Here is a 23,799-nt window from a genome sequence, read left to right on the forward strand (position 1 = left end):
TTACAACCATTGTAAGGTTAAAATATACTTTACACTTTCTTTAATATTCTATTTTTGATTGATAAGAAAAAATTGTCATGTGGGCCCTTTCCCATTTTACAGTTTAATAGTTCAACTCACTTCAGTATATATTTTCTCTGAATTAATGTGTGTCTTTTGTCTAATTTCTTTCCAAAGGAGCCATAACTTGCCAAGATAACATGACCATGGACTGCCCAGTCCTTAATAACTACTTTCTGTATACATGTTCAGTCTACAGCTTCAAACATGTGTTATAAACTATACATGTTCTTTTTACAACATAGCTCCAGCACAGCCCCAACTATGTGTACATATTTATGGCTGGAACAGCTAGCAATCTGTATTTTATGCTAAACATGTTCAGACCCCAATGTATCCCATGTGCAGCCCCAACCTTGCATGTCCACCATGTTGTCTTGGTGGACCAGTAGTTTTGGCCAGATGTTGTGTGTAGACGAGGAAAAAAGGAGATGTTTGTGTATGTTGTAGGATGACAGTGTAGTCATCTGGCAGACCATCACGCCTGGGATTCTCCAATTCTTTCATGTTATTTTCTAATGCCAAAGTGTGATAGTTAAAGAATCTGTCGGAAATCAGAGGACTTGTGATAGGTATTAGAAATAACCTTTGCCTTTTCTTTTGCTCAAAATCCATTTCTACAGTTGATGGGTCTGGTTGCTGTAGGAGGGAGGGCTGGGGATTCCTCAAACCTGATATTAAGGGCAATAAAAAATATTTAAAAAATAATAACAAAATTATATAGTTTTTTATGGTCATGGAAATATCTTGTTTTTTGCAAATTTCTGTGTTGTGTTAAAACCTTTACTTACAGTCACCCAGGTGCAACTTTGATGTCTTTTATGATGTGATAAATTATATTTTGATGAAATGTTTGCATGTATGTAAGCAGTTTGCATTCAAATTATGTTGTTATATCATCATATTCATAAGCAGTGCCATCATGTTATCATTTGACTGTTTGCCATTTAAAATGACCTAAGGTCGGAATGATCTTTCTGATAAGGTCATGGTGACCCAGGGCATTAAACAGTCGTGGAATCATTTTGCAAAGTGTTGGATTTCTCTTCTGTATGTTTGTGTCTTGACATTTGGAGATAATTGGTAGCCTTCATATCAAGGCAATAGCTATTAAATGTATATTTTGCAATCTCTAATATTCAAAACAGAAGGGATTGTTTTTTGCTAAGGGTGACTGTTTGTTTACAGTGTAGGGATATGAGGCTAACAAAGGAGGATTTTGTTGTGATATATTCAATCACAGATTCAAGCTTCTATGTTTGTTGTGTTGTGTTTTTTGTTAGTAACAAACACTCTGTTTTCAGGATAACTTCAAAAACCAACAAATTTGTTTAAATTATCTATTTATAATAAGTCAAGATGGAGGTTCATGGGGCTTAGTCCATTAAACATTTTTATTGTATTATTGTGAAAAATTGATTCTGTAAATTGAACCATTAAAAGGAAGTGATATTTTGATATGGATTTAGAAGACGAAAGACATCAATGTCTTTAATGACATTTGATGGCTATGTCCTGACCTTTCATTGCCTGACAATGAGGCAATAAGACTTTTTAAAATCAAAATGATGCTAAATGGAAATATAAATAAATAACATTTGTCCCCTTGCCACAGGCAAATGAGATGAGAGCATGACAACTACCTACATTGGGAAGTCATTATAATTATCCAACATGGCTCCTCTGTCATTTACTGTGTAGAACAACATATGCAAATGAGATGAGAGATGAAGGTCTTGGGTAGAATAGGCCTTCGGCAACCAATACTTGCCAGAAAAGGCGACTCTGCTTGTTGTAAGAGGCGACTAATGGGATAGGGTAGTCAGACTCAGTGACTTGCTTGGCACATGTCATCGGTTCCCAGATGCATAGATCAATGGATTGTCTGGCCCAGACTCGATTATTTACAGCAGCGTCAAACTCAACTCACTCACTCACTCACTCACTCACTCATGCACTCACTCACTCACTCACTCACTCACTCACTCACTCAGGCTAAAGTATATGATCATGAACAGTTAATATATTTAGCATGACATAGGAATGTTCAAAACACACCACCATGTGTAACTGCACAGTAGTGCCCTCAGTGTGGCATATGTCAGGAGTCTGTTTTGGAGGTGTGTACAGGTGTTTATCGTGGACATACACCACATGTTGATGTTGTGACGGGCCAGCCATAATCACTTCTCCTTCCTCAGTGGTCCTACTCCACAACACCCATTACTGTCGGGGCCTGTATGTCTGGTGCAGGGTTTACTGGCTTGCAGGACTGAGTTCTTAGTCAGAAATACAATGGAAGAAATTTGATTTCATATCTTCATTAGCCTTGCTCTTAGACTGTGCTGAATGCTAAACCCAGGGTATCCTTTGAAAAGATCCGAGTTGGTTTTGTATTATTAGTCACAAATTATCATCCATGCTCAAGGGTTACAACCATAAACATCACCATCAAACAATTATATTCTCAAACTTTCATGGCATGAGTCTGGGCCAGACAAACCAGTGACTGATATAATGAATGCCACCCCATGATGTTGGTACATGACAGAACGTCATCAACTGTGTCTCCACCCCAAGCTGTTGGGACATAACGGAACACCGTCAACCATGAACACCAAGCCTGATTCATGAAGTTACCTCTGGAGACCTGTATATGTTACTTGTGACCAGTTCAGACCCAAACTCCCCATAACCAGCAGATGTCTTGCTTGAGGTTGTGGGAGTGTAGCCAAAGTGGTTAAAGTGTTAACCCAGGTTCAGTTCTCAGTGTTTTACCTTGTCCAACAAACGTTTGGTTCCCAGGAACCCATAATCATTAGTTTTAAGGATCCATGCATGCAGTATGAGAGTCATGTGAAGTAACAATATAGAGAACTGGATGTTTTTATGATTCCTTCAGAGCCTGGAATGAATCCTTAGTCTGTCTCACAGTCCATGAATCACATTATTTTCCATACTGCCAAATTCTCCTTGCAATGCTACAACCCTAAATGAAGCAAGTCTAGATTTTATCAGGTTCTGAATCTCTTTACTCACTGGGCTCCTTTTCAATTTAAATTGTTTTATTTGTTACTATCAAAATTATATATATTCAGTTGTATTAGTCTACAGTTAACTTTTGACTGATTTAGTATAAATTATATTTGACACCGAGTAAAGTATGAATAGCTTTTTCTTTATTATTTTGAACAAATGGAAAACAATCTGGCACAGCATGCCATTGCAAATTACTGACATGAATGATAAGATCAGGCATTTGGATTTCTTAATGGGGGAAGATGAGAATCTCAAATCCTCCAAATTATGATCTTATCCTAAAGATAATTGTGGAACTAGTACTTTGCACTGGAGGAATGTTTGATTTATTATTCGTGTGAGCAGATGGGCACACAACTGACAGATTTTCCTTGACTGGTGTTTAACATTGAAACTGCTTCCTGCTGGGTAAAGGCAGGAACTGTTTGCTAAGGTCATTAGTGGTTTTCAGGTGAGGCTTTTAGACTCTAATCTATTTGGAAAAAAAGTCTTGTTTTTGTGATATAAAGAAAAAAATAATAAGTAGAAACACATGTAACACATGTGGACAAGTGCCTTTGTTTCTAATATGTCTGTGTTCACCCACAGTGAATGGGTACCAGGTGGGATGATAATATGTCTGTGGTCACCCAGCAATGAATGGATATCAGGTGGCATGACAATATGTCTGTGGTCACTTGCAGTGAATGGATACCAGATGGGATGATGATATGTCTGTGTTCACCCGCAGTGCATGGGCACCTCACAGAAAGATAATATATCTGTGTTCATATCTGAGGATGATAATAATTATGTCTGTGTTCACCCAGCAGTAAATGGGTACCGGAAGGGATGAAATGCCTGTGTTCACCTAGCAGTGAATGAGCACTCGGTAGGAAAAAAATATGTCTGTTACCTGCAGCAAATGGGTACCAGGTTATGTTTGTTTTCACCCGCAATGAATGGACACCCGGTAGGATGATAATATGTCTGTGTTCACCTGGCATTATTACTGATCAAATGTATTTTTTATTGTTCAACATTTTTTATATGGATATCATTTAAAGCCAAGTTATGATATGTCATTGCAGGACATGGGTTTGTTATTTTAAGTTTGGAATTGAAAAAAAAGTTCGAACAACTGGAACCATGTTTGAAAAGCATGAAAAAGGGTACGGTTAGTTTAATGTTTCTTTGTCTGTAGATGATAAACAGGTAACAGTGGTACTATAAATATGTTGGGGACAAGCTGATAATCCATATCACTCTTGGTTATCAGGACAGACTGCAGGTAGGTTATGAAAGACTCAGGTGTTGTTTTTTGGTGGTTTATATTAATATTTGGTCAGAATACTTGATGGATGTGACTGGCAGATCTGACAGTGTTTATGAAAGGGTAGACATGGTCTTGATGTCCTGAAATGTCCAGGAGGCATTAAGTTCAGACTGAGTTCACTCCTTCACTCCTGTTAGGTACATCGCATAGAGAATGGCTTGTATACACTATTCTATACAGCCGCACTGGGATAGTATAAGACAAAATACATATAGAGACACCTACCGTCCCTAGTGTATTCTGACATGAGTATTAAGTCTGTAATTTCTGTCATTTTTGGCTTTATTTTGTTTTTGTTTTTTTTCGTCTGTTTAATGCCACACCAACAATACTCCAGTATATGGTGGTACTCTGTAAATAATCAGGTCTTGACCAGACAATTCAGTGATCACTACCACCATGTTGACAGAAGACCAGGTGACACATGTACAAGCACGCACGCATGCATGCATGCGCACACACACACAGACACACATGAATGTCACTAAACATGAGCAGTAATCTTAAACATAAAACCTATCATATGGCAGATAAGCTCTGCTTGTGACATGTTTATGTGAAACAGTAAAGAAACAATTCTTTCAAAAGTAAACTATATATTTTCCTTGATGCATCCATGTTTTTATTGCTTTGGCTGTGGGGACATTTTTGCAGTGGAAAGTGTTACTAGCTGAGAGTCTGACAGGACAACCCTATTTTGTTATTCCACTGGTACAGGGGATTAACCCCATTTCCACTCCCCACGGTGATGAAACTGACATTGAACCTCATTAACCCCCTCCATCTCAAATTTCCTTCAGTTGTGTTATAAAGAATCTTTTGAAAGGTATGTAAGTCAATATTGAATGTCACAAGCATTTCTTCAACCATACATCAAAAGTAAAGAATGTACATTCTTTTCCCTGTTGACTTCGTCCTTACAAATCTTTTCTTTTTCTTGTTTTCAATGGTCATATTTTCAAGAATAGTTTTACTTTATGGCCCAGTAAGTCAGCTATCAACTGATGGTATTACTGGTATCTGACAACATGGTGGATAAGGCTATGTTCTTTCATCCCTGCTCAAGTGGAACGGTTGTTCTGGAGGAGACTTTTTGTACTGACGTTTGTTGAGATGTGTGTCTGACAGGTAGCCATTTAGGTGGTAAGCCTTAAGAATCATGTAGATCAGAGACTAACTTCAAGTCAAAGGGCGGGGTAGAAAGGAGGGCCTGGGTAGAGGGGACACTGGGTAATGTGGCACGGATGAGTTGCTCAATAATCTTAGAAAGTTTACAAACTGACATATGGCAGTTCTGTTGAAGTTGACCCAAGTAATTGAAACAAATACTGAATGTACATTTTAAGATGTCAGTGATGGCTCTTTTGTACAACCTCCAGATCTGAGTTGATTTCAAGGGTAAGCCAAAATTCCATTGGAAAATTGTCTCTAGAGAGGACCAAGTTAAAGAGTTCTGTGATCAATAGAACCAAAGTTATGTAGGTTTCTTAAAACAACCAAGACTATTTGGGTCTCTTAGAAGAACCAAGATCATATGGGTCTTATATAGTGAGTATGTTGTTATGTAGCTTTTATCAATATTCAAGTGATATCATGGTGAGGGATGCCATAAATGGGCATCACACATTGTACCCATGTAGGGATTTGAACCCAGGTCTTGGTGTGGTGAGTGAATTCTTTAACCTCTAGGCCACCCCAAAACGTAAGTCTCTTAGAAGAACCAAGATTATAGAGGTTTCTTGTAAGAACCAAGACTATTCAGGTCTCCTATAACAACTATAACTATATAGGTCTCTGATGGTCTTCATCCATGTTTCATGTAGACTTTATTGTGTATGCCTGAGTGCCTGATCACATTAAGGTGTGTGTATGAGGCATACATTAAGGGTTAAGGTACATGTCTCACAAACAAGCAGTCACATCTATAGCAGTGACATTCTCACATATTAATCAGTTGACTGCTATGGCAAGGTGAAGAACAAAGAGCACCTGTAGCTTTTTTTATGTCCTGTGTATGGGTTTATGTCTGTGTGTTGCTGGGGGAGGGGCACCTGCTGGTATTCAGGACAGGTACACAGGTGGTCAGTTCTAGGATTACCTGTACAGTAGAGAGATAGGTGACAGGTATATCTGTTGGTGAGATACAGGTGTGGCTGGAGGAAAAGATGTGGGGGAAGCTGGGAAAGATGAGACAACAGGCTAGCTGGCTTAGGATGAAACATTTCATCTATATGACTGTTCAATGGAAGAATTTTGTCATATCCTTCATGCTGTCAATCACTGAATTGTCTTATCTAAATTATTTTCAGATTGTTCTTATATGCCTGAAATATTCCTAATTGCTGTGTGAAACAACAAAACAAAATTGTCACATTTTCAAATTTGACTCCACACTACAATCACCACATTACATGCAACTACCTCACATGTGCAACCACAGCTGCATGTGCAACATACAGAATACTCACCTCATATTCATCATGTGCATCCTCTATAACTGTGCAACTTAAATAAAATCAACATAACACAACCACCACAACATGTGCAACTACCATCGAATATGCAACCATGGTAACCTGTGCAACCAGTACATGTAGAACTATCTCTACATACACAACTGCAAACATGTGCAACCACCATCAAAAGTGTAACCCCAACATGTGCCACTATCTCCACACCACCACCATGACCAAGATGTGCAACCACCACTACAGCCTTCACACAAGAAACAATCGTCCCAGTCAGGGGAGATACGATGCAGGTCAACCAACTTTCAGTGTCGTCCTGCTCTGATACACCATGTTATTTCAAGCTTACGTCAATGAGAACATGTAAACAGCCATCTGGTCAACTCAACACTCTGATAACAGTCTACTCACGACAACAAACTAGCAAGAGGGGTACCAGTAGATTGTAGACTTGTATGTTCTAACAGTGTTTGATAACAAACACATACAAGGGTTTTCTGTAGATAACACCTGTAGGTTCTAACGGGGCGTGATAACAAATGTATAAGAGGGTTACCTGTAGATAACACTCGTAGGTTCTAACAAGGGGCAGCCATTGAAGTAAGCTAGCTGTAACAGGGGGTAGATAAGATAGTGGTTCCAGTAGTATATAGATACTGGGGGATCACTGACCTGTTACAAGTGAAGGGGGTTTTGGAGGGTCATTGTTCAAGCTCCATCACACACCTGTCATAACACGGACAATTTTTGACTGTATTACCTTATCCCTAGCTGTTTGAGGGTCTGATTCTGCGACATGTCTAAGGGGGTGAGTTGTCTGGGAGAGTATTTGTGGAATTTCACATTTCAAAGCTGATTGTGTATATATTTGTGAGTGAAAGGATTAGGCTCATGTTTGGGTGAGGTGTATCAATGGTGTCCCAGCTTGATGTCCGCTGCCATGTCCTTACCATACACAGGATGCAAGGATTCCAGTGACAGCTTAGTGTATGTTGTCTCTCAGTCTGGTGTGACACTTTCCTTGTCCATTGTCCTGATTGCCACTGACATGTAAGAGATATATGGATCGAAAATAGTGAACAAATTACAAAATATATCAAGTGGATTTATCTATGTGTATATATTTACAAAGTTTAGGGAATTTGTGCGGCATAAATTCAAATGTGGAATATTTAATCATTTGCTGTACATTTGATCTCTTGAGTGTGCTTTAACTGTAATAGTTCAGAGCAAAAATTGTGTACTTTATTAATAATAATAGTGCATATTTACAATGCGCATAATATCCAATTTTGATTGTAAACATGCTGTTTGTGATAACACATACATTATTAAACATTACATGGGATAGGGAGAGAGGTGGAAATAACTTAAGAATTGCTGGTGTCATTTTGTACAGTGGCACAGGTTAAGTCTCTTGTCATGATAATTTTTCCACATTGCTGTCCACTTTTCTTGTTGATGTTTTAAATAAGCAACATATTTTACATTGGAAAGTCAACTGGACGTTGGTATAGTGTGACATACAAATTTGCTTGCCTGACAGAAAAAAAACCCCACTGGACTGGGACATCGGGCAATGGGTTATATTCACCGCTGGCGAAGAACGAACTGTATTTCTTAACTAAACAAGTGTTGGTACTTAGAGAAAGATATTTCCATCAAGCTACTCAGTTATTCAGTTACCTGTATTTTCAGAGAAATAAGTCATTCCACCACCTAGTGTGCTGCAGGTTCATGTATGCAGATGCCACTTTTGATACTCTACTATTATTTCTTAATGAGAGTATCTTTCCTCATTATCTCACTGGTAAGATACTTACCAAACCTCCATGATCCTCTGTGCAGAGTTGGCTCCCTTAGGTATGCCAGGATCCTGTGATTGTTTGTCTTGTGCTGATTATGGTTTCTGTCAGCATCATGCTTGTGCTCAGGTTTCACTGAAGTAGTTAACACCTACCACCTGTGTCTCATTAACCCCCTGCCTCACAATCAGCTGACGCTGGGGCCTTGAGCTCAAATCTCTCAAACTTAACCCACCTCAACTCATCACAGCCAAACTGGTATGACATGGAAGGCATGCCCTGGACATTTTTTTAAGTGAAATATTTGAAAAAATGTAGACATCTGAGGATCTTTTCAGGCTAAAAAGGAGTATTTATTTCATTGATTGAGGGCCAGGAAGCTCCATGATATCACGTGACGTTGTGTCAGTGTGAGTTCTTGGAGATTTGGGTTAGATTTTGTCTTTGAAAACTGAGGCTTGCTAACAATATTGACAATCCAAAATGTTGTTGACTGGAAAAGTATTAATGGTTATCATTGTGAAAAGTTATTTACTCTCAGTATGTTATGTCCTTGTTAATGGGCTCTTTCTCAATCGTGATATGTTTTCAATGGTAAATCTGTAAGTGTGTTATATATATAATGTTAATTATTTTGATTACTTCTCTGATATTTTTCAGAAATCTGTTAATATTTGATTAACAAATGACCAAATCAGCAAACAATGACACCACAGTCAGACTTCCATGGTACAAGATGAATAAAATCATCACAAGCTTTACTTCATTTGTTAGACATGTGATCTAACGTCAATGAAATTCACAGTTGGAAGGTCCCTCTTTTGCATGTGTGTGAGTTGGGTTTTAAGCTGCCTTTAGCAATATTCCAGCAATATCACAGTGGGGGACACCAGAAACGGGCTTCACACAATTCTGTCCATGTGGAGAATGGAACCCTGGCTTTCAGCATGATGCATGAACACTTTAACCATTAGGCTACATCACCACCCCTTGAAACTTTTGACACTGGGACAATGGTCACTGTACAAGCATGTATGATGAGACAGTGTTAACTGTAAGACAGGAGTGTGGAATAAAGTTGGAATAGTATGCATCTTTAAGAATGATTTCAACAGAGATCATATAACAGTCTATTATATGGTCTCTGATTTCAGTAAATACTTATGCAGGAACAGTGTTCATCTTAGATATACATATTATATACAACACCTTGAACAATTGCACATTTTCAACAATTTGGGGAATGATGTTTGCTCATCATGTCGAAGACTCGGGTTTGGTTCCCCACATGGATTCAATGTCAGAAGCCCATTACTGATGTCCCTGTCATGATATTGCTGGAATATTGCTATAGGCGACGTAAAAGTATATTTTCTCATTCGACATTATCTATCATATACAACACCATATACAACATTTTCAACAATTTTGGGGATGGTGGGATAGCATAGTGGTTAAAGCGTTATGCCAAAGGTATGGGTTTGATTCCCCTCATGGATACAATGTCAGAAGCCCATTACTGATGTCCCCGTCATGATATTGCTGGAATATTGCTATAAGTGGCATAAAATTACATTTTCTCACACGACATTATCTTCCACTGAAATGGAAGATGGAGTGCAGCAGTGAAGGGAACATGTTTTTGTTGTTCCAGCCGGCTGTTGTTAATATCTGTGATGCTCTGGGAGGCAGGGTGTGACAAAACTCTCTTTGTTGCACGTTATCACGGGTGTTTCCTTGTTTCAGCAATTTATCAAATGTATTTCATGTCAGAAGTAAATTAATTTGTCTTTAGTTAGCCGATAGTATTCCACTGTATGTCCCTGGATTGAAATTTTGGAAAAGCTGTGTGTTTTATGAAACACTGCTTTCAGAATTAAATGAAAATATGACACAGGAGCATTATATAAGATTTAAATAAAATAAATGGTTTCTCCTTAAGTGATTGTTTATGGTGTATTCTGCACACAATAATTGTCATTCTTCAAGGGAATGGATAAAAAAGCTTTCCACAATTTAATAAATCTTTGTGCCATATCAGTATTTGATCCTCAAAAACAAGTACTAGTGATGTAATGAAAAACAAAAAGCAAATTTTTAGGACCATGATAGTTTGAAGGTGCCATAATGTAATGTTAATATCTCCTCTATCAACTTGATGGCAAGAATATGTTCTGTGAATTTCTGAAAACATACATCTGATGCTGATCCTTGAATCACAACCTGAAGCAGTTGTTGGGGAAATACTTTCATGTAGTGCTGACATGTAAGCAGGGAATCCTGATCAAAGGCTGGTGTCCATAACTCAGGATTTAATCTTCAGTCATATGGTGTGTTTCAAGCAGCAGAGATAGCATGTTTATATACTCAGAGTTGAAGTAAGTTCTTTAAAATATTGGAAGTAACCTGAAGTATGTGTTTAATCTGTGGCATAGTGGATGCAGTGTGTGCAGGAGTTTGACCCTTCAAGGTTGACACTGACAGATCAGCTGGGAGTATGTGTGCTGGGGATTTCTCAGTGGACCACCCATGTAAACTTGACACATACACATTGGTCACAGGCACTCACATACTGCTGGCACAAGTAGATCATACTTCTGTGCATGCTGAGGCACACACATAGACAATTTGCAAGTCCTACATGCAAACCATGGATCGACTTTCTGATCCAAAGTCAGATGCCTTGTCCACATGACCAAGAGGTTAACACTGTCGGCAAGTTGACAAAACAAACAGCAAAATAAGTATGTCATCTAAGGGATGACTCCACGCCTCTCAACACTTGCACCCATATACACATACATGCAGACACACCCACACATGCACACACACCTATGCACACCTAGTCACCAGTTTTATGAGATCCACACAACCTCATTCAAGGTGCAGCCTAACCTTTCCATGTATATCAAGAAAACATATCTGTATCCCATCATGCTTAATCATTCATTACCATCATCTATTATTATAACCTTATGGTGAGAAAAATCCTGATTTTCATCCAACAAGAGTATGCGTCAGCAGAGTCCCTACAAATATCCACTCAACATGCACACATCAGACAAGCCCTACACATACTCCATTGAGACCGATACTGTTATACATATCAATACAAGCCATCAGAACAGACCCACCAACTCCAAACAGGGGAGGGTGGATACATTACAACAGCATCAGAGTCAAGGCGGGTACACCCACAGATCTTGCTATGTCTGTAATGACATTACATCGGAACAAACCCCTCAAGACTAAACAGGGGAAAATAGATACATTTCTTGAGCATTGATACAACCATTACATCGGGGCCAGATGAATGGAACTGACTTCTTTGTAAGCTGCACCATACAGATGGCCAGCTAGTCTGTCTCATGCTGCCTCAAACAAATTATTTTTGTCCAACATGCCCCTTCTATTATGTAAAGGCATAAATGAAGTAAGTAACATCAGGTTTTGAATCTCTCATCTCAAGAGGGGCCTATTCAGTTTAGTTGGGCTTGTTTCTATCAATATGATATATTTCCTGACGCTAGACAGTCTGTTAACCTACTTGTAGAATGTCATACAGCTTTAGACTATTCCCCCATGGTTGAACTGGCATTTAATGTCTCTGTGCAGACAACTTACTGCAGTTATTTATGAAGGAGTGAGTGAGTTTAGTTTTACGTCGCTTTTAGTTAAATTCCAGCAATATCACTGCAGGGAAACTGAATTTGGGCTTCATGCATTGTATCCATGTGGGGAATCAAACCAAGATCTTTGGTGTGATAGGCAAGTGCACTAACCACAAGGTTTTGCCTGAAGGAAATTGATCTGAATGTAAACAAAAAAAATTCTTTGAACAATGCATTTTAAAGAGTGAGGGAATGTTGTTTGATTGGTGCAACTATCAGTGCCTGAGTCTGAGACACGCAAATCAGGGTTTGATACTGGGAAGAATGAACAATGCTGTCAGGATACTATCATGCTTACTCAGCCAGACACCCAATCCACATTTTTATCATCTTCCCCTAACTTTTCTAACCAATGAAGATATTCCACAGACCAACAACAAATTGGAGAACTGTTTACAAAGATATGTCGAAAAAGATCCAGTTTAAATAAGACCATGATATGGATCTTTGGAATGTGGAATTGTTCCTGTGCGGAACAAATACAATTTATGTGGCAGTGACAAACATTATCAGTCGACTCGCGGCGTGGTAAAGTGAAGGTCAAAGGTATGAGCTGTACCTGCATGTTACCTGCTGCACCAATTATCCCAGAAGATAAACACACCTGGAGGAATCTGCCTTGATAAATAAAGAACAACATTGCAGCTGCTACAAACAGTTCAGAGATGATATCATCTGATAACTTTTCTAGGAACAGGACACCCCCTAATCCTTCTATCAGAACATGATGGCTTTCATACTGACCACAGCTTTCACCTGTACAGCCATGTGACTGATAAGTCAAGAAGAATTACCAGTGACTGGTTATCACTCATTCCAGACTGAAGAATTTGGAACTGGAAACATTTTACCATTAGTTTGAAAAATTGAAATAAATTAAAGCCATTCTGACAAAAATACGAAGGGCGGTCTGGTAGCCTATTGGTTAAAACATTTGCTCTTCTTGACAAACATGCAAATTTTACCCCACCAATATCTGGTATTCTGGTATTTCCTGCCATGATGTTCCTAAAAGGGTTGTAAAATAATACTCGCACGTTCACTAACTGCAAAAAGAATTGGAGCACCTTAGAAATGTTTTCAGTGGGTGAGTATAGCAGATGGAACTTGTTTTTAATCTGATGCTGGTCTGAATGCCATTTTGTTTTTTTGTTCCGTGAAATGGTGATGAAATGGCTGGTTACCTCCCCAGGGAGACATGCAGTAATCACAATGATTGAGTTATACTGGCAATGTCAATGCCCTAATTACATTTGGTAATTATTGTCTTTCTATTTAACCATCTGCCAATAAAGTGATTTTCACTCAAGATTCTGTGTCGAAGATACTTGGAGGCTGAAATGGTTTATGGTGGCTGGAATTGCAATATAGAAACAGCCATAAAAAGCATGCATCAGGTACCCATTTAAATTCACATGATTATTTTTCCTTCATTTTTTTTTATTAATTTATCAAATTTAGTGCATTTTCTTTTGTTTACAAAACTTTCATGGGGATAAAGTTGTTTTTGGTACAAAAATCCAGTTATGCCTAATGTCTGTTTGCAGTTCCATGTTTAAGTGTAGAGAGCAGATGTTTTCCTTACAACAGAATCCCCCCGCGCAAAATATCCAGCCCAGTTATCATCCTGTTGTACAGTGTTACCATGCAATGTTTAAAGACGTCTCTAACAAACTCTGATGTTTGTCTCACGACTGTAGTGATGATCTAATTAATGAGGTAGGTTGTGAGGGAAGCAGGATCTCACCTTGTTAGACATGCCATCTGATTGGCTCAGTCTCAGTTGCATTCCAAGATGTGAAGGACAATATTGGTTCAGTGCCAGTATCTCCCAGACTAGATATGCAGACAATCTGGAACTGGGGAGTCTTACACTTGATACCAGAAGAAATACACAATGAAGAATGTCGAGTGAAGCCAGCGTTTTGATTGGATAACACGTTCCATACATCTTGGATTAGCAGTTGGGCTTGATTATAATTGAATTGGACGTTTTTGGAATTGCCTTCCAATTTACAAATAATATCAACATATTTTAATATTATACCTACAATTACAACAAGATATACCTGTCACTCATCCTCTTCATGGAATATTGCTGAGTGCAGCGTAAAACTCACTGCTTACTGATCTATTTCTGAGGCTTGTAACAAAGTTACCAGTCATTATAAATGATATGACATGAGTGGGTGTGTCATATCATGGTATTATGTTGTGGTTATGTTATATTATTTGGGACAAAACCTAAAGTGATGCAGGTCTGAGACTCAAAAATTTTGTTGAATCTCATGAGAATGTGGGAGAATAATCACCACAAACCAGAATCCAAACCGCTGGTTACTGGCACATCAAAGGGACACAACTCTGTGCTGCCATCAAGTAGGAGTCGTGTACTTTTGCAGGATATATGAAGAACGCCCCACTCTATGTCTATATCTTACTTCTAAGTTCCCCAACCTGCAGTGCCAAAACGCCCCACACTGGTAAAAAGACAGAGTTGTACAAATTAATGCTATGATAGCATCAGATCTGACATAAATCGAGGGTGTTTCCTGAAAAACGGAAATTACCGCATCACAACCCTCACTTGGCATACTCATCACTTCTGAAACAATCTGTGAAATTTAAGAAATTGTTGCTTCTGAGCACTTGTGGTAACCTAAGAAACGAGCTATTGATGCAGTTTCCCATGTTGCTCTGGGTGCTGGCGGCACACCTGGAAGGGGGTCAGACAACTTGTGGAGTTCAAATGAAGGGCGATGTTTGTCAGTGTAGCGAGTCAGATGAAGCAGACATGTTCATTTAGTGGAAGAAACTGTAAATTGTTGCGTAAAGGGAGAAGGACTCTGGGTGTTAAAACTGGCAATCATGTGTCAGCTCCGAATGTTGGAAAACACTTCCTGTCTGTGTCATAACACAGAAAATGTGCACATTGTGTGCAGGGCTATGAAATGATGGGTTTTGAGTTTTGTCATTTCCAGAACATTTCTGGTGTATTAAACACTTTCCACATGCATGGAATGTATCATGTATCATGTATCATGTAAATAAATCATGTATAATGTAAATAAAATCTATAACTCGGCTGTATGTAATATTTGATTCTCCAGCTTCGGAATGTCATCAAGATGTTACAAGATACTTTTTTTTTTTTCTTTAATAGATATGTAAGGAGAGAGTTTTTGTTTGATCATTATAGGAAGTATTTGAAAACTTGTTTATTCTTCACTTTCTGTTTTTGTACAAAGTCGATATACACTGAATAGTCTATTATTACCAGACATTTCATGGAGTTTTGATACAGATGTATCCAGGTGTGCAGAGATTACGAAAAAAACTAAACAGGCAACATTTTCAAGTAGAAGACATGTGGCATGAAGGCCAACATTGTAGAAATGATGGTGCAATACAGTTTATCTTCCAGTTTAAATTTTCTAAGTTATATTAAATTCTGATATCTTTTGTAATATGTCAGATATTAGATGTCTATTTTCTTATCTTGTTTGAAAATATTGTATTTTGATTCAGATGTCATTGAGCACATCATTTTTCTTCTCATGGTATCCAAATAATACCTTTTCTTATCAAATGAAGAAAAGTGTCTGTTTTATGTTGAATCTATACAATAACATTATTGCAGATCAAATTTTTAGCTTGTCTCAGCGGTGTCTCCTTTCTTAAACACACATCTGAGAACATTATAATGGTTTTAGAACATACAGGTCCAAGATATTTTTAAATGTTACATCCTGATTTGAATTGTTGATTAATATATAATTTTACTGCATTGCAATGTGCACATTTTTAGCAGTACCAACAGTTGTCTCCCCTTTCAGAATGACAATATCATTAGTAATGACATGGACCACTAAATAATGATAAACACAGAATTAGATTGAAGACAACTATCATGCTGAAGACATTCTACAAAATGACAGATTGCTCATCTGGGGAAAGTTACCGTGTTCACAGACACTTATATATACGTCAGTTAATTTAAAGACGTACTGATACAGAGGCCATTCTGACGTGATGGGGGGTCCATCTGGTGGCAAAAAAAATGTGGAAATAACATGTTAAATAGAAACACATTTGGTGTGGGTTTTGGATTTATCCATACTTTCTTTCAAAGAATCTTAAAGTCTCATGTTGCAACTGGTTTTGATAGTGTCACAATTAAGATGAAATGAGGTGCTGTTTCATCTTTCAAAACACAAATGGGATATTTTTTTCATGATTATGAAGAAAAACACATTGAGGTGTGTCCGCTGACATGCATCCTGCACTGTATATACCACACTAAACAAGTTACATTGTCCATCTCACAGACCCTGAACCGCAAAATTGTCCCTCTCAGTCCCTAATCCACAGTATTTTCTCTACTGCATAGCCCACCTTTCAATGTAGTCTGCCTCTCAGTCCCTGAACCAAATTATTGTCCCAACAGTCAATTATTCCTTGCAGAACAAAAGCCCTAAGTGAAGTAAGTCTGTATGTCTGTTCTCCCTGAGGCTTTTAATGACTGATTCAATCTAAGGTCCAGTGGAACAAATAGAAAAGTCAATCTCAGATGTTGAAGTATTGAGCATATCTTTCTTGCCTCAGCTTTTGGCCTTCCACTAAGAACTGTTCTGGGTAATGTTTGGGTTTTTTATTTTAGTTTCAAATTTCATTTTACTAGTTTTACACATAATTATTTGTAGAAAGGCCAGAACAAATTTATTTATTGTTTTATAAACTGCCATTCATATTTTTTTAAAGAATAAGAAAAAAAAGAGAACAAATGAATTTTCCCCACTCAAAAAATATAATTGATTTTATTTTTGTTCTTATTCTTGAAAAAGTATGACCAGCGGACCCGTAAAACAAGAAATAAAACTGGTCTGGCCTCAGGTACATCTTCAAGTTTGGTAGTGTCAGCAGGCACAAAGTAATTCTATGTCAGGAATGCAATTAAATGACAGTCAGTCAGGTGACATTAAACTCCATCCTTCCACAATGTACATGCCGTGTTGTATATTGTATACATTGTGCACTAAATAGAGACTGATAAATTCTGATATGCACATAGCATGTCAATATATCCAGGTATTTTGAAAACAGCTTCTTAAGAAATAAAACCACTGAATCAAGGCAAGACCAGCTGTTGCGGAGTTAAAGAGAATGTCGTCCATACAACTGATTATTGATAAGTAATTTGTATTGTACTTACACAGTATCAGTTGGGAGTGTGGCGGCAGTGATATCCTTGCTTGAGTTCTGGCAGGGTGACTTCGGTCTGGCATTTACTCCGTTTGTTCTGACCTACTTGCTTACATCGCCAACATTCAAGGTTGTCAGTGTCCCAACTCTGGAATCAGAAATTATATTGCCAAACGATGCCATTTTCGGAGAAACCTGTTCATGTGAGTTGAAGAAATTATGGTTTCAAGGGGTACTTTTGGGGTAAACAAGATTGATACGTTGTGACATTTACAGAGTATGTGTGTGAGAGTGTGGTATTAGACAGATAGCGGAATCATTGCTTGTTGTATGTTATAGTGCATATTGTTACAGACAGCTAGTGTTGGTACATATTTGTTGATCTATAAATGTAATGACTTGATGTCATTTGACCAAATGTTGACATTGAGTAATATTTGTAATGTAGGGGTATATAACATGGTTTGTTCACCTTCTGGTGGGTACAGTACACCTTGTATCAATACGCTCTAGATGATACAGCAGTTTTTCATGTGTATAGTCCATCTTCTATAATTATTCTGAAGGTGCTGCACATTGTACAGTACACCTCATCATAAACTCCATGAATAATAAAGTGTCTGATATGTACAGTACAGCTTGTATCAATATTCTGAAGATGAGACACATTGCCTGATGTGCACAGTACATCTTGTAGTGATACACTACACAATTCATACACCCAATATCTTGTGTGTACATTACGCCTATTACTAATTAACTGCACACAATGATACACAGTGTCTGATGTGTACATGACATATTGTATCTTGTATCACTAAAACCTCAAAGAATCAACAAATATTTAAACCACAAACTTTGTGCAGGATGGGGAAGTGGGTAAGACTTTGAAAAATACTCGCAACATAAACGATACAACCATATGACTGACATAGACAGGTTAACGAACCAGCAACCCTATGTTGTAAAGTGCCAACACACATGCAACCATGATGCAAGCGTTCTACAAATTGGGGGATCAACAGAAATTCCGATAATGGAACCGTAACCGATATTCTAGATACTTTGCAGAACCAGTCCCACTGTCTCCATCAACAGCAACCACTGACTCAGTCCTACATGGACAATCTCTCGTGACTCACAGCTCCAACAAATGTCAAAACTGAGACATAAATTCCTGTAAATGGCTACATGTAAAAAGAACATCCTTAGTTACAAGCCATAGCATAATCAGTGAACCTGTCTGTCAAACTACTTGTTAATAGTTTGGTTATAATCTGTAGTAAACAAGCTGATAATTCCCTGGCTTGTATCCCTGTTATCAGTGTAGAGAGCATGTATGTTTAAGCATCTCCTTGGCAGTGGGTGAGGGATAGTGTTAGAGATAGGGAGGGTGGTGGGATGGCAAATGAGGTATGACTGGGAGTTTATCATTAGGGGATGTGTTGATGGCAAATGCTTCTTTTTGACAAATTTAACTCTCGTTTGTCTCCAGATTCTTGCTGCTTTTGGCGTGGGTCCAGAAATTGAAGTTTAATTCTTTGAGATTGAAAGTTTAAGTGAAGGAGAAAAGGAAATAGGGCTGTTAAATGAAGGAGTTTCAAATTTAATTGAAGAAGTGATGGAAGCTAAGCGAGTGAACGTGACAAATGAATGAATGACTTCATTGACTGATCAGTGAACATGTGAATTTACTGCTGAAAGAATTAATAAACAAGTGTCAGTAGCTGACTGATGTCATCATTAAATATAAATTGTTAATTGAATTAACAGATCAGTTGTAGACATATGGCATAAACGGGATACAGACAATGGACCAATGCATAATACATCTCTTCCGCATTAAGCATGTATTGGTAAGCCTTCATAGTTGGTTTGGGTCTTAACTTGCCGTGATTATAGGTTCATGGTGGAGGTGGTTTCAGGTTTGCTTTTGGATTTCGTTGTTGCACATTTTATATTTTTCCTAACAGAAAAACCCAACTCATTCACTGCCATTTTAGATACTTTGTGTATTATCACATAAATGGTGACATGGATTAAATACTCACTCTCTCTAATAACGACACATTATAACTATCAGGAGTGGGCCAGAGTGTCACCCAGCTTGTTGAGCCCAGTATACCCCACTCATATATCCAATAATCAATTGTTTTATTCTCACTCACTCACTCACTCACTCACTCACTCACTCACTCACTCACTCACCATCTATAGTATAGTCTCTGGTGTTAAGAACAAGTCTGTAAAACTAGGCACATATCTTACAAACCCCCATATAGACCAGCCTGATGTTTTTTATCTGACATTTCTTCCTTATGTTGGTAGTGTTGGCATGACACACTACCTCTGACACTTCAGGATATCACTGTGGAATACAAAGCACATTTATCACATACTGTCATTAGTTGTATATACAAATAACTGCTGTGACAGCAAAAACAGCTACATGAACATGCCAGGATGCAAGATTTGTGTTTGGTTCCACTTACCAAACGTCTCACTGCCTGGCCTGTTGTTGCATATTCTTTATGATGTGTGGAACGATGATGTGTTAATGTGCATATCACACACTGTGTGGCACGTCATGAGTGTTATCTCCCTGTTGGTGTCACGTGCCTTGTATACCGTGCAATGTCACCGGCTGACTAACATGAAGGGATGGCATTACATGTCGCCTGTATTTGTTTAAGTTTGGAAATAAAAATGTGATGCATAAAAAATCCATTGTGATGACTGCAGCTGGTAGTGTGTTTGTTTGCATCTTTCTTGAGATTTATGCTTTTCTGCATCTTCTGTTCATGTGCTTGGGAGCAGAGGGGTAGCCTAGTGGTTAAAGTGTTTGCTCATCATGCTGATGACCCGGGTTCGATTCCCGACATGGGTGCAATGTGTGATGACTATTTCTGGTGTCCCCTGACATGATATAGCTGGAATATTGCTAAAAGTGACATCAAACCAAACTCACTCACTGAACTTGTATCTGTCTTGTCTACATCATTCTGCCTGCACCTGTGACTTGAATTGACAGATGGCACACCTGCCATATGACGCTGGTGGTTCTATCTCAACTGATCACTGATCCTGTGTCCAGTTAAGCCTATTAAGAACCAGTTCATTACATGGCAATATACACCCAGCTATGAAGTTACCATAATATCCCACAGACAGGACTTCATGTGTTATATCTCACCTCATGTTGTCAATCATTGTGATTCAGCCATGAATAATACTATAATGCTGTTTCATGTGATAACTAAGAGCTAAGGAAATAAGACTAAGATTTTTATTGAACCAAAGAACTTCACACTGTCACCTTATCAAGCACCTGTTCTGACCCTTAAGATTAACCTCCATTTTGTACCTAAAAAAAATCCATTTTGGGTTCCTGTCTTACTGGATTCTTAACAACAATTTCCAACTGAATCCTTAACCATAGCTTTGTCTTGGCCCAACACAAAGATCTCCTTTTGCGTCCATATCAAATATATCCTATTGGGTCCATACCAAATATATGCTATTGGGTCCATACCAAAGATCTCTTGCTGGTCCAACACAAAGATCTCCTTGTGGTTCCACACCAAAGAGTGACTCTGCTTGTCGTAAGAGGCGACCAATGGGATCGGGTAGCCAGACTTGCTGACTTAGTTGACACGTGTCATCGGTTCCCAGTTGTGCAGATCGATGTCCATGCTTTTGATCACTGGACTGTCTGTTCCAGACACGCTTATTTACAGACTGCTGCCATAAAGCTGGAATTTTGCTAAGTGCAGTGTAAAAATGCAATCACTGACTCACTCCAAAGATCTATTGGCCCAGCACAAAGATCTCCTGTTGGGTCCATACCAAAGATCTCCTTTTGTCCCATACCAAAGATCTCCTTTTGGACCAACACAAAAGATCTCCTATTGGGTCCATATAAAAGATTTCCTTTTGGACCTTTGACAAGACGTTCCTGTAACTTTCAAATATTCCTTTCTTTTGTTCTTTGCTTCCCGAAAGTATTCAGGTAAATCCCCCAAATTAAGGGGTGTGAAATCAAGTAAAACTTGGCGTATGTACCAAATATATACAGTTACAAGATTTCATGCAAGCTTATGAATGATGACTGAAAGAAAAGGGCAAAACACACCATCTGTCATCAGAACCAATGGTGCTTCTAGACTATAGCTTGGTCTCAGGAAATATGAAAAAAACCAACATTTAAACTGAAATTGAGCCCCATTGAAAGAGGAGATTCAGTGGGAGATCTAGACTTGCTTCACTGAGAGCTTCTGTATTACAGTAAAGGTTGGATGGAAGGGAAACTAGTGTATGAGCATGTGCAGGAAGTGATCAGTCACTGTCTGTCATAACCAGCGTCTCAGCACAAAACTACATTTATCCGACCCATGCACCGCTGTCCTCCTGCTGGAGTAATCATCTCTGACATAACTTTAATGGAAAAGAATTCACGCAAAGCTAACCTCTTTAACTTTTAACTTTAACTTAGGTTTATGAGACATGAAGCTTGTAACAGCTGGATTCCACGGTATGCTACTCAACACTGGTTAAGAACACCCACAATTGGAACACTTAGTGTTCTTTGACTTACAATGAAAGGAACGCATGGTATTGTAAGCGAAAAGATACCTATACATATCCCTGTGCATTTAAATACACAAAACTGTGTTTTAGTGAATGAGTGAGTGAATGAGTGAGTGAATGAGTAAGTGAATGAGTGAGTGAATGAGTGAGTGAGTGAATGAGTGAGTGAATGAGTGAGTATGGTTTTACGCCACTTTCAGTAATATCCCTGCAATATCCATGTTAGGATTTGAACTCACGTCACGTCATGTTTCAGAAACTTTGCTTCTCCAACACCACTTTATTTTTAAGCCGAGGCATCGTCTAGATATAAGTTGTAATTTTTCCATGGTATCAGGGTAACATGCAGTAAATGTCTATTCTGATAATATAAATGATCCATGTATTTTCTTTGTTTGTTGGGCTGAACTTACTGACAGTCAAGTAAACCTACGGGGGGTATGTCCCTATTCTCCTATGATATATGTTAATTATTGACCTTGAACTTACCTTTATGCTTTGGCCATATTGGAAACAAGCTTTTCCTGACCACAAATTTAATTTATATTCTACTTGTTTATTTAACAGTGGGAATGACCACATAAGTTGAATGTTTCTTGAAGTTTTTGACATTTTGACCTTACCACTTGGATTAGGATTTGTAAATTCATAAAGAAACATTGAATGGCACTGTTTGAAATACCAACCACATGGGTTGGGGTATTTTCAACACGGCCTGCCAGATTCTCAAATTCATCTGCCTGATGGTTAGGTTAAGATTTAGACATGTATATTGTCAAGTTTCCATCTAATCAGCATTGTCTGGCTGAAGATTTTGGGAGTTTCATAGTCTGGGAATGATAGCTGTCAGATAATTATAACTCTGTGTGATGTTTGAAATTCATTACACACCCATGTTTTCATACAAGGAATGGTGCATGTTTCATTTAACCAGAACCCACAATTCCTTTGATTTACAAACCTGACTGTCCACAAATATACTTCACAAAACAGTTAAGGATGATAAATATTGGGGCAATTGTATTGAAAACTGGGCAGAAAATTTATTCCCCAAAATATTCAAGAGTACATGTACCTCTGGTACAATTGTCATAGTAGTTGAGGGGCCCTTTGGTAGCCTAGTAGCTAAGGTTTTGGCTTATCACACCAAAGACCTGAGTTTGATTCCCTACATGGGCACTATGTGTGAAGTCCATTTTGGGTGTCCCCCACCATGATATTGCTGGAATATTGTTATAAGCAGCATAAAACTATACTCACTCATAGGACTTGAGCTGACAGCTCTGAGACCATGCCCTGATATATGGTCAGTGTTCGGTCTCTATCCCAACACTGTAATTCAGTTCTGGTAGCTAGTTCGAGAACTAGTTTGATGTGAAACCATCCATCTTGTTTGACAGATGTCCAGCAATCTCAGGAAAATTAAAATATTTAATGACTGGACCTCTCTGTCAGGTGTTCTCAATCTGCAGATGAGACTGTTTTCAGCCTTGTCTGTCACGACAGTATTTACAATAGGTTGTCTGCTGCAGGGCTGGCTCCAGGTGCCTTGTGTTACGTCCTTATGGCAAGCTGGTGAGACATCGGTCAAGTATCTTCATATGAATGCTCTTTCACGCATACCTCATGTCATCACAAGAATCAGATCGCCA

General features: G+C 38.4%; 1 protein-coding gene across 3 annotated transcripts in view; it reads left to right on the forward strand.

Moving 5' to 3' along the window:
• LOC137261200 (dihydropyrimidinase-like) overlaps positions 1 to 23,799 on the forward strand; it is a 114,399-nt gene that overhangs the window by 11,371 nt on the left and 79,229 nt on the right. Inside the window, exon 1 of one of the 3 annotated variants that reach the window (XM_067798907.1) lies at positions 17,675 to 17,763. The exons of the other annotated variants lie outside the window; for them this stretch is intronic. Within the exon in view, the coding sequence (XP_067655008.1) occupies positions 17,737 to 17,763 (27 nt within the window). The 5' untranslated portion in view covers positions 17,675 to 17,736. Of the gene's footprint in view, positions 1 to 17,674; positions 17,764 to 23,799 lie in introns of those variants that run through there. 3 annotated transcript variants of the gene reach the window in all.

The sequence above is a fragment of the Haliotis asinina genome, chromosome 14 (genome assembly GCF_037392515.1).
Source record: "Haliotis asinina isolate JCU_RB_2024 chromosome 14, JCU_Hal_asi_v2, whole genome shotgun sequence".
NCBI lineage: Eukaryota > Metazoa > Mollusca > Gastropoda > Lepetellida > Haliotidae > Haliotis > Haliotis asinina.